Source organism: Eumetopias jubatus, unplaced genomic scaffold (genome assembly GCF_037043125.1).
Source record: "Eumetopias jubatus isolate StellerSeaLion01/CBP00866 unplaced genomic scaffold, mEumJub1_p1.0 scaffold_8, whole genome shotgun sequence".
In the NCBI taxonomy this organism is placed as follows: domain Eukaryota; kingdom Metazoa; phylum Chordata; class Mammalia; order Carnivora; family Otariidae; genus Eumetopias; species Eumetopias jubatus.
Genome location: NW_028274814.1, coordinates 122,520,459 through 122,533,367, shown reverse-complemented (window position 1 = coordinate 122,533,367; position 12,909 = coordinate 122,520,459). Strand labels below are relative to the sequence as shown.

Genomic DNA, 12,909 nt, shown 5'->3' with positions numbered 1-12,909 from the left:
CTGCTGTGCAACAAAGCCATAAATTTTCTATTAGAAGGGTTACCAGTCACTATTAATAAAATCATTCCATCATACACATTTCTTTTTCCTTTGAGATAGTTGTAAGAAAGTAAAGGCCTGGAAAAGACACCTTAGTTGAGGGGAGGCATATACAAAATTGTGTTGAATACAAAATTAAGGAGGAAGGCACACTCTAAAAAGTTTACCAAAGAGCAGGAGCAAATACTTCCTTTCAGAGAGGGAGGCTCACAGCTCTGTCAGTGGAGAGGGAATTCACACCCGTTAGGGGAAAATCTCCCCCATATCATTTACTTGAAAAGCTCTATCTGACCCTTTTCTCTCTGAAGTAAGAAACTTTTCTGTAAGGATGCTAAATGGCACATTATGTTTTGTTTGGTCCATATGTTAAGTGTTTTCTGTTGTTTTAAATTGTGGTCCACATAGTGTTTTAGAGAAAAATGCAATTTGCTTTCCTCACCATAATCTCTACCACTGGCATAAACCAGGCCAACACTACAAAATAGGTGCTTAAATTTTAACACCTGGTTTTTTAATTATGTTAAACAATTCCATTTGGTAATATATATGCAAGCTTAGTAAAAGAAACCCTACATTGAATTTTCAGATATTTTGAATAATCACCCCCTATTTCTTAAATTTAGATTGTTTTGGAGCCCTAAAAATATGAATACTGGATAGGAAATTATTCTGATTTTCAAACACTTTTTAGACTATTGCCTGAAAAACTTCCAAGGATTAAGATTTACATCTCACCACCATTTGAAGGATGGAAGATTCTTCAAGAATAGGCCATGGATAGATATTAAGCTATTTACTCCAGAGAAAAAAATTCTATAGAACCTAGTATAAAGAATCATCAGATGTACTCCTGGTCTGTGCACAGAACAGGTATATTTTAGTGCCTCAGTCTATATTTAGTGCCTACAAATAGGGTAGATTATTCAAATTATTGAGAGTCACTGAAGATTTAGCACGCTTTAATATGTGTTTATGTATCACTAACAATTAGGTGAAAGCCATTAAGGTCCAAAGGTAAGGGAAAACAGAGCAAAGTTGTTCAGAACCACCATTAATTGAAGACCATAATAATGTCTCAATAAAATAAAAAACTGAATAATGCTCCCTTTATCCATGTTTGTAATTAAGGTGTTACCAACAGTGATTTTCTTTTCCTCAGATGGCTAGGGCTCTCTTAAGCACATAATTTTGTGTTTTATAATCATTTTGAATAGAAACTAATATATGTATTATCTGTACCACTTTTTTTTTAAGTTTCTTTTTTTTTTAATGTTTTATTTATTTATTCATGAGAGTCAGAGAGAGAGAGGGAGGCAGAGGGAGAGGGAGAAGCAGGCTCCCGGCCTAGCAGGGAGCCCGATGCGGGTCTCAATCCCAGGACCCTGGGATCACGACCCAAGCCGAAGGCAGACGCTTAACCACCTGAGCCACCAGGCGCCCATCTGTACCACCTTCTTAAGCAGGACACAGTCAATGAGAATTTAACCTTTGCTTGATGAGTCATTATTGATGTTAGTTATGCACTGTCCTCAAAGAGCCAAACAGATATATCAGGTTGCTTACTTCTAGCACAAAATGGTCCCAGAATCCTGAATTGGTAGTATTGTCTTTTCTGTTTCGTTTCTTCAGTATTAGCTGACAGTTCCTGATGCAATAAATGCCCACATGTTCTAACACTAATTCCATCTAATATACCTGTTACCTGCTATAAGCTCAGAATAATTCTAACAAGCTTGATTAAGTAAAAGTCAGACACCTAGTAAGTATTTGCAGTTCTCTGGGCAGAGTGAAGTGATTTTTGACATCTTTGTATTGTTTTTGGTGAGGGACAAAGATGTATTTTTAAGGTACACAATTGGGTTTTTAAGAATTTAAGTTGCTGGAAGCCTATCTCTAGATAATCTGGGCCATTTCTATACACACACACACACACACACACACACACACACACAACACAATTCAGGGCTTAAAAGGAGTTAATTTTAAATATTCAGAAACATTTACAGTATAGACTAGATAGTAAGACTCTCTGCCTTCTCACTGAAATGACTTTTAAGCATAGGGTTATCTGACATCTATTAAAAATAAATAAAAATCTTAGCAGAAAAGAACTTACCATTGCTATCCAAAGAACAACATATTCGTCTATAAAATTATTAAAGTACTGGTCTAAAAATAAAAGACCTGGGCCAAAAAAGACAGTGTCTTGAAGATACAGTTCACTTTTGGTCATGTGAGCTATCTATAAAAAAGTAAACAAAATAATTTTTAAATATTTTAGCTTTTATTTTTCAGGAAAGAATTATAACTTTAATTCACTATTAAGACAAAGATAAAGAGACCATTTATATGGACCACATTTAATATGGAAATACTAATTCTAAAACTTCTCAAATTCATGCCTGGGTAGCTCATTAAAGTTCCTGATATTTCAATTCCTTGATATCAGAAAGTTATAGTTGATAATTATAGCTAAACACATAATTAAAAGAACTTAGCATACAGAAAGGAAACTATTTCCCTGAATATAACATTAACCCAGTCACAGTTTTACTTGGAGCAGAAACAGCTAACTATTATAATAACACCATTAAAAACCTACCCATTGTATGAAATAGTTTCCAGACTTGTATTTGAGGACCAAGTACATTATTTATACCATGAAATATAAATAAAAGAATTTCTTACCACCAATTTTTGTGAAACTTTAGCAAAGACACATCCAAACATAAGGGTATAAAGACAAGGATGCTTTTCAAACACATTAGTTGCTGACTTTTTATAGATCATTATTGCCAATATAATAATTATTCCTATGTGGAGTCCAGGTGACAAGACACTAGTGCCCTAAGGGATAAATCAGAAAATCAGCATCATATTTTAACATTGCATTTATCACAGTGCAAACATTTTCTGAACATCTATTTTGTTAGGAGGTCCTGGGGTTCTGGAACGGAGCCCCACATCAGGCTCCCTGTTCAGCAGGGAGTCTGCTTCTCCCTCTCTCTCTGCCTCTCTCCCCCACTCGTGTTCTTTCTCTCTCTCTCTCTCTCTCAAGTAAAATCTTAAAAATCTGCTGCTAAAAACATTGGAAAATCACCAGTTGAAGAGTTAGAAATCAATCACTTCTTAGCCATAGTGTTTGATAAACAGTTATCAATTATTTCTTAATAAAATATTCTTTAAAGTGGACACTGATCCTCACTAAATCTTCATTTCTTTAGTAAAATTCATGTTCCAGGTAGCACTCTAGTTTATCATCCCTGGTCAAGCAACAAGTGTTCCTAAGTACCTCATGCATAGTACTGTACTGAGGTCAACTGACAAAACACCTCAGAAAATGACTAATTTTTCCACATATATCAGGGTTTCTGTATCTAAATAAGTTTTACACTTTGCTTTAGAATTATGTATATAAAATGTATTCAGAAAGACTGATAATTTATGAATTATGTGGATTCCTTTGAAACTGTCTTGAGAGCCAATTTATGTCATTTAAGAGAACGAGGGGTGCTTGGGTGGCTCAGTCATTAAGGGTCTGCCTTCGGCTCAGGTCATGATCCCAGGGTCCTGGGATCAAGCCCCACATCAGGCTCCTTGCTCAGTGGGAAGCCTGCTTCTCCCTCTCCCACTCCCCCTGCTTGTGTTCCCTCTCTCGTTGTCTCTCTCTCTCTGTCAAATGGATGAATAAAATCTTAAAAAAGAAAAATATTTTTTAAAAAGTCATTTAAGAGCACGAGGCTTTTTTTTTTTTACCAAAAATGCCATAGTTCATGTTTATTACTTTTATTCAACCTGGCTCCATATGACTTTGGCTTTTTCTCAAATCTACTCTTAAAGGACAAATTTTGAACCACAGCACCAAAGAAATCAAGAGAGTAAGCTATAGCCCAAATGATTCTAAAAAGACATTCCAACAATGTTTAAAACATTTTTTTTTCTTTTTAAGTAGGCTCTGGGGCGTGGGGTTTAAACTCATCACCCTGAGATCAAGACCTCAGCTGGGATGCTCAACCAACTGAGCCACCCGGGCACCCCCAGTAAAAACTTTTTAAAATACTTTGTGTATTATGTGCCTAAAAAGAAAGACATTTGGTTTCCTTCCCCATTCTTGGAACAGTGGCATATTTTTAGTATCTCTGTATCTGATAATAATAAAACTTGTAATAAAATTAATACTAAATGATGATGAAATTAATATCTTACTGCTATAGTGGATCCATTCTTGCCAACACCACCATGGAGGATAACATGGAAATAATTTGAACAGGAAAATATTGCTCCACCTACTACTCCAAGAACTGGAAAGATCTTCAATTTTATTTCTAGAATGGGTATCTTTAGGGGTAGAGGAAAGAAACAAATCATTAAGAAAATAGAATTTCTTTTCCTATTAAATAGTAAAGAAACATGATATGGCCCTGTATGATAAGCTATTCTTTTTCTTATAATCAAACCTTAACTCCTGGATGTAGCATATAGCAGTAAATTTTCTTTTAATGGTTTTATTCATTAAGTGAAAAATGAATCCACCAAATTCAGGGAAGTCTACTTACATAACTGATGAAATACTTAATCTCACAAAGCCCTCATCTGACTTAAACATGAAAAGGGATAGTTCACTTGAATTTAGTACCTCTAAAAGGCAGCATCACAGGAAAAGTTAGACACCATGATCTCATCATGAATGTGACAAATATCACAATGTGTGTGCATGCAACGATTTTGTGTAGTTAATATCCAGGATTAAATCTCTAACAGTATATTTACCTGTTGGTCAATTTGCTGTTCAAGAAAACCTCCAAAGGCAGCAAAGGATTTAAAAAACAGTAACAATAAATTGCCAAAAGCTATAGGCTAATGTGTTTTGAAAACAGACTTTGAAATATTATACCAACATTTGTGGAAACTACAGATTAACAAATATAGAAAATCTACATCTAAAATAAGTATTATTGTTGGTAAGAATACACAGGTGTGCTTTCTTCCTATGGTATTGCCAAAACACTGAATGAAATGATTTTAAGATTAAATTCTTCCCCATTATAACTAAATCAATTAAATTTAAGACAACCACATCTGACTTAATAACCTAACTGCCTCTAGGTCAACATTCACCTTTTTATAGGAATCAGCTGAGCAGCTAACATACATCACATCCCTCTAGTATATTTTAGAGGCCTACAGTAGCATATCTTTGATTCTATTATTCTTCCAGGATGAGAAGGAATATGAATGGCTCAGGAAATGTACCATATGCTCCAAGTCTGAGCAGTGATATGAACTATAATTGGCAATTCTGAAACTAATGCCACAGAGAAATTTTACTATTTTTTAAAAGACTTAATCTTTAGAGCAATTTTAGATTCATGACAAAATTGTAAGGAAAATACAGAGTCCCCATATACTCCCTGCTTCCTCCCCCAATGTCTCCCCCACTATCAACATTTCCCACCAGAGTGTTACATTTGTTATAATACATGAACCCACACCAATACATCATTATCACCCAAAAGCCATAGTTTATATTAACAGTTTACTCTTGGTGATATCTATATTCTATGAGTTTGGACAAATGCATGATGACAAGTATCCACCATTATAGTATCATACAGAATAGTTTCACTGCCCTAAAAATTCCCTGGGCTTTGTCTATCATCCCTCCTTCCCCCGTAACCTTTGGAAACTTCTGATCTTTTCACTGTCTCCATTATTTTGCCTTTTCCAGAATGTCAATGGAATTCCATTCCAGTTGGAATCATACAATATGTAGCCACCTTTTCAGACTGGTTTCTTTCAATACATAATATGCATTTAAGTCCCTCCATGTCTTTTCATGTCTTGATAGTGCTTCCTTTTTAACACTGAGTAATATTCCACTGCCTGAGTGTACCATAATTTATCCATTCACCTACTGAAGGACATCTCGGTTGCTTCCAAGTTTTGGCAATTATGAATAAAGCCGCTGTAAACATCCAAGTTCAGGTTTTGTGTGGACTTAAGTTTTCTGCTTATTTGGGTAAATATCAAGGAGCACAGTCGCTGGATCCACATTTTTTTTTCTGCTGAGCTCCAGATTTTTGTATCTATCTACTTGACATCTCTGCTTGAGTAAGAGTATGTTTAGTTTTGTATCTCTTACTATTTTTACTGGAGGTATATATCTGAGTGATTAAAAACATAGAGTCTGGAATCAGTCTTCTTAATTCCAGTACTTACTAGCTGTGTCCTTGGACAAATTACTTAATTATTCTAAGACTTACTTATAAAACAGAATAATGATAGTATCTACTTCATAGTATCGTTCTGAGGGTCAGATAAAACAATGATGGTAAATTGTGGTAACATAAGGAGTTGTTGGCTGTTGATATTATCCTTATTATTATTAATTCTATAGGCATGAGGTTGTGAGTCAGCCAGTGTTATGGACTTGGGTTGTAGAGTCAGAATAATTTATTTCTTCATAAATTCTCTAAGCATGGATTTGTAACACTGGTCTCCTGAGAGTTAACTTTTTTCAGAATACTGAGGCCAACCAAGGAGAAAATAAAAACACTCCTTAATATGGGCAACTTTACCTCATAGTAGATTATAAAAATGCAAACTATTAACTTTTCTTTCCTAATATTGAGGAACAAGTTTCAAACATAAAATATTTTACTGAATTTACTTTTTTATGTATCTATTTTATGAGATAAATTTTAGCCTGGAAAAGGTAGTTCAACTAGTGTGTTAAAATTTTGTATTACGGTAATGGGGTCATTTTCTTCTATGTGGTAATATATTCATGCATAGGGAAAGTGCCAAAATAAGGTATATAGGATAGTAAAATTATAAAATGAAGAAAAAAGATTAAGAAGTGGTATGATCATTAAATGTAATGCCAAGAATTTTTGAAGAAAATTAACAATGCATTTTTTCCTAAATATTTGTAAAGTACTTAAATATAAATTTAAATATTCAGATTTACCGTATAGTCCCACATTGTTGCTCCTCCAAATATAGACAACACAAAGACCATCACTAAAGCTAACTGAATTTCAGTTACATCCACTCTAAAAAGAAAGGACAAAGAATAGAAAAGGTATTTGTAAATAAAATTCCTGAGTATGAAAGTCAGTTAACTATAGGTTAAATATCAAAGATGTAAGAGTCTTTATAGGCTTAGCTTATTTTTACCTTTAGTTCCATCACTGAATTATCAATTTACACGTTAAGTGAAAAGCCCCCTGAACAACATGTGCTCACATATAGGTAAACATTAGGATATGCACCAGGGGAAAAAAGCTTGTACAGCATGTATAAAATTGCTGAGAGCAGTTATCATTGAGATTACAGAAGGATTTTACTTTCTACTTTATGTACTTCTGTAAAGTTTGAATTTTTAAATAACAATCATGTATTCCTCTTGTAATGAGGAAAGATTATAATAATATAAAAACAACCAGGTGACTTAAGACAAATTCTTAAATTCTCCCAAGTGAATTTCGCTTTAAAAGTAGGGAAAATTCAAACAGCTTTCCTTATTAGGTTACTAACAGTCACTATAGTTTTTTGGTTTCCACAGACATTTTTCCCCTAATATATGAACACACTTAAGTTTCTTTTTAAAAAAACCGACTAAACCAACCAACATCAGTCTCTAGTCCACATTCCCTGAAGCTATCGATTCCTTTTCTCCTTTACTCCATAAACAGGCTAACTGAAAAGTAGTCCATATTTGTAATTTCCTCCTCTTCATATTTGCTGCTTAATCCACTGTATTCTGGTCTTCGGCCCCATTCTACTAAAATTGTTTGAGGTAAACCATGACTTTCAATTTATCAAATCTAAGGGATATATTTCAGTTAGTACCTCAGTAACTTCTCTGCAATATTTAAAATGCTGATCATTCCCTCTTTCTTAAAATGTTTTGCTATGTTCTTATTTATTCCATGCTCTCTCCTGATTCTCCTACCTTGCTGGAAGCTCTTCTCAGGCTCCTTCCTAGACTGCTGCTTCTTCCACGTCTTAAATGCTACTATTTCCAGAATTCCATCTTTTCTCCTTTTAGATTTTCTGAACAATTATATCTATACCTAGACTACCATTTATAGGCTAAGGACCTCAAAATCCCTATCTCCAAATCCACATTTTTTTTTCTGCTGAGCTCCAGATTTTTATATCTATCTACTTGACATCTCTGCTTGGATGCCCTGGACTCTTTAGATGTTAGAGGAATACTTACTGCTCTGCAAATATAAGATATGTAGCAATTACATGACAAAATAAAACCAGACAGGTAAGAAAATACTTCCAGACTAAGTTACTTTGGGGGCAGTTAGTAGGAGAAGGTGAACTGAACATTAACCTACAAATAAAAGGAAAATATAAAAAATGATAACCAGTATTTATAACATCAGTGGCAGGCAAACCAAGGCCTCCAGGCTGCAAATTAGTTGAAAAAAATAAACATATAACATGTAGTACTTTGTAGAGAAAAAGGAAGAAAAGTACTAACATTTATTGAGCATCTATTATGAGTCTTATCAGCTATAAATTATTCCAATAAATTATTTTTTGGAGAGGGAAATTGAAATGATTTTTTCCTGCTTCTACTGGAACAGCTGAATATTGCCATAGGAAAATGACTCAGAGCCAGCACTCTTTCTACTACACTTATGAGTCATTATCAGAGTTTTGTGCTTTTTTTCCAGTAACAAGAGTAGAATTACATTAAATTATCCATAATTTTCCTAGGTTATGACTAGTGACCAGAAGCAACTAGGAAAGCTGGTAGGGAAGCTTTCTCTCAATAAACTAAATGACCCAAATGAGGATTGAGCTAGGAACCTTGGTCTCACATATGCATCATTCATATCACAGATTTTAAAATTAAACTCAAAGCTTCATTCTCCCTCTGCCTTTTAAGGATAAGCTAAATAAATGACAATTCTTGAGTCTGGAAAAAAAAGCTGAAAGGATAGATAAAGAAGAATAGAATCACTCATCAAATACTCAAAACATCTGAACTGTGAAGAAACAGCTGAAGCTTGAAAAATATATTAAAGACAAATAAAAGAATATTCTGTATAACAATTTAAAAACTTAGAGAACTCAATAATGGGTCCAAGTTTTGGATCCAAAAAACCCTTTAAAGGATACTGGGGATATTGTGCAAGTATATCCTTAATCCCCAACTGTTATCATGGAGGACAATCTACAACAGTGTTATTCAAAGGGTGGTCCAAGGTTTGTAACCGGTTTGCAGTGAGATAGGTACAGAAATTGAGAGTAAGCATTTCAAAACTTTTATGCTAATTCAACAGAGTAATTTTGTATTTGTTGAATTAAATGAAATATTGAGGACTGTATTTTGTAAGTTGGTTTTTGTTTTTTATTTTTAAACCGCATGTTATTAGTCCACCATGGATTGAGGGTAGGGGCAGAAATTAGTCCTTTACCATAAGGTGTTTTGAGAAATGAACCTAATACCATATGGAAATTCTCATGCTTTTGAAATAAAAGAAAATTAACACCAAGTCTAAACGTCCACATGTAAGTAACAAAATAGTACATAATACAAGTAAACATTGGACTTGGTTTAGGTTTTAAAATTAAGCTTTAAACAATGCTCTATAGAACTGGACAAGGTACTTGCTACAGGAGAGCAAACGTGCTATAAATAAGATATGCCTTATTTCACATGGCAAACATTAATATAGAGACAGATTTTAACTGTAATCCTATATTATGCTAAGGAAAATACTAATTAATGTGTCACTGATTTACTAAAAAAAATCTTTAACAGTTGAAAATTATAGTTAAAAATACTTATTAATGTGAGGAATAAATGAGATAATGCATGTAAAGTACTTAGTATAGTGCCTGAAACATGCAAGTGCATGTAGCTGCATTTATCCCATAATTTAGAATCAATGTGATGAGTTGCCTAAGGCCTTCCCTCTGTTACATGATCCACAGATTTGAGCTTCTCTCATTTTTATCATCATCAGAGGTTCTGGATTTTTGTTTTTTTTTCCAGAGCTGTTTCTCCTATGCAGCAATAAAAGAGGGGCCAAAAAGAATCAGTAGACGTGGGAAGGCAGAGCTGAGAATGAACCAATGGCAGATAGTTCCTGAAGGATCAGGCAGAGAGGGAGCTAATGGGAAACAGGAAAAGAGTATTGAGTTCCTGCTTCATGCACTGTTTCCTGGTGTCTAAGAGGCATCAAAGGCATATATATCATCTAACGTTTAGCTCTAACATTTTCAAGGTGCTTTTACACTCACCAATTGCCTACCACAACTGAAGAATCTCAAAATTACCTGCTGTTGGTGACTGATGTAATGGGTGCCCCTTTTTGGGCACATGAAGATTTGACCAAAAAGGACCTTTAGATTCCATATTTCATTATTTTATTATATAAGTCAAATGTTGTTTACTAAAGTACTGCATACTCTTTTTCTATATTATTCAGGTTCCTTATTTTTCTTTCTCCTGTATAATGTAAGCTTGGGTTAGTAAGCTATTAAAGTGGAGAAAGGGAGAAAAAATAAAATTATTATCAAATACATAGCTATTTATAACACTCAGAATACCCACAAGACTTAAATTAAGGTGCAGCATTTATGGATGCTCCAATAATTTAAAAGATAATTTAAATTCCTGATTGAAGCTTTGTCTTTCTTATGGATAAATAAAATATAAAAGATTGTGAAAATAAATTGAATTATATTTTAAAATGTACAACTTAAAAAACATACTTACTTTCCAAACCTCAACACGCCTGAAACATAAGTCTGCCAATGAGCACAATAAAACATGAACATCCCAATAAAAGAGCAGAAAAACAACCAGTCAGGATGAGTTCCTAAGCGCACAGCAATTGAAGCTCCAACTGCCATAAATACTGAAAGAAACAGGTTTAAGAACCATTAAGAATTAAAAATAATTAATGAAATAATTGCCATGTACTGTTTAGAAATACAGTTTTAAAGTACGTAATCTTGGCATTACAATAAGGTACACTAAACAAAATTAACTGTTGAATATACTTTCAATATACACTGCAAATTTGCTCCCAAGTGTACACCTAACCCAAAAAGTTGACCATTCAAACAGCTCAGTTCATTTTAGCTTTTTTGAGCCATCAGCAAAAAAATAAAAATAAAAAAGAGAGAAAAAAAACCTTCACTAACTTACCTGTTGAAAGAGAGTCACAACCATGGTCAAAAAGTTCCCCTAAAGGAGAACAAGAATTTGTTCTTCTGGCTTGTTTCCCATCAATAGCATCCAGTGACTGGTAGATAAAGAGTCCCAGTGCGCATAAAAGGTATGTCCAGTATGGTGCCTAAAAATAAATGTAAATAATACTATTAAATGACAACAAGCTAGTTTCTGTTTGAAAACAGTTCAACCTAAGCCAATTGACACATTTTCTTGTGTTCTCATGTTATATCACCTCTGAGTGTTAAACATTCATAACCCTCCTTTTACAGATGAGAACTAAATTGAGGAATCAAATGAACTGTTCTAAGTCCTATGGGTAGAGGGACAAAGAAGTCCATATTGTGAGAAGCACAAAATTAAATGAGCAAAGATTAGGACCCTGATTTTAGTCCTAATCCACAGCTCCCTCAATATGTTATTTACAATATGGCACTAGATTTGAAATTATTCAGTAAGATTTTGCTATGAAAAAAGATCTTAAAGACAAATCATAGACTTCTTCTTCCATTCATGATGGAGTATCAGGGGACTGGATCTATTTTCCCACCTTATATAACCAGAAAAGCAACAAAATAAATGAAATAACCTTTCAGACATTGCAGGCAGTGAAGCACTGTGATCCCTGACAGAGGGAAACAAGTGAGGTGAGCCCTATAACTACTCCAGCTTAGCACCTACAGGCAGTTTTCAGACCACAGTATAGGAATGCGGAACCTGAACAGAGCCCAATGATCTTGCTATGTTGAGAAACGTAGCAGAATTCAGGAAGGTCAAAGCAGCTAGGATTTGTGGAGCACAGTACCAGAGAAAAGACGGACACAAGACCTACAGAAGGGTACCTTTGAGTCTTTGGCTGAAAAGTGACCTGTGCCTGAATGAGATAAAACTATTAACCAAGGCCAGGGAAAGAAACACTGAACAGCAAAAGGCCACATAATTCTTGAAGGCCACACAAAGCTGGGAATTTTTCATGTTCCCATTAGGCACAGCAAAAGGCTTTGTAATACCTAGGACATTGGGTAGAGTTCTCAGAAGTGTATTGCCCTAGCAGTGGAGAGAAATTAGCCTGAGACTAAAGGCCTCTTGGAAGAGTCCTAACAGACATAAAGTCCAGCCTAAAAAGAACCCAACTGATCCTATTTAACTCAACTATAACCAACACAAAGTACGATATCTTAAAGGGATTAAAAAAAAAATCTAGTACCCAAAGATATAAAATTCACAGTGTTTGGCATCTAATCAAAAATTACCAGTCATGCAAAGAGGGAGGAGAATATGATCAACAACTAGAAGTAAAATCAATCAATACAATCAGACCCAGGAATGACAGAAAAAATGTAATTAGATGAGGCCATTAAAAGTTATTATAAATACACTTCACATGTTCAATAAGGTGAAGGAAAACATAAAAGACTTGGGTGAAACACGTAGATATTAAAAAACGGTATTTGAAATGTAAAATATACTAGATGAAATTGGACAACGCAGAAGAAAAGATCAATGAACTTGCACACTACTGATGGAAACTATCTAAAATGATGCACAGAAAGAAAAAAGACTACTGATAATTGATCTGGGTATCAGTGACGTGGGACAACAGAAGCAGTCTAACATTTTTATTGGAGTCTCAGGGGAGAGAAGAGAGGGTTGCACATGAA

At 34.4% G+C, this 12,909-nt stretch overlaps 1 protein-coding gene across 5 annotated transcripts in view; it reads right to left on the bottom strand.

Annotated features, from left to right (window-relative positions):
* CHPT1 (choline phosphotransferase 1) overlaps positions 1–12,909 on the bottom strand; it is a 54,243-nt gene that overhangs the window by 29,862 nt on the left and 11,472 nt on the right. For 4 of the 5 annotated variants that reach the window (XR_003612037.2, XM_088025303.1, XM_028121640.2 and 1 more), the window contains exons 2-7: positions 11,225–11,372; positions 10,790–10,931; positions 7,010–7,094; positions 4,246–4,377; positions 2,728–2,886; positions 2,156–2,281 (exon numbers count right to left, since the gene is read on the bottom strand). Coding sequence is in view for 4 of the 5 variants with exons in the window: in XM_088025303.1 (XP_087881429.1) it covers positions 2,156–2,281; positions 2,728–2,886; positions 4,246–4,377; positions 7,010–7,094; positions 10,790–10,931; positions 11,225–11,372 (792 nt within the window). In the remaining variant the exon portion in view is untranslated. The remainder of the gene's footprint in view (positions 1–2,155; positions 2,282–2,727; positions 2,887–4,245; positions 4,378–7,009; positions 7,095–10,789; positions 10,932–11,224; positions 11,373–12,909) is intronic. The other variant, XM_028121641.2, reaches the window with a different exon arrangement.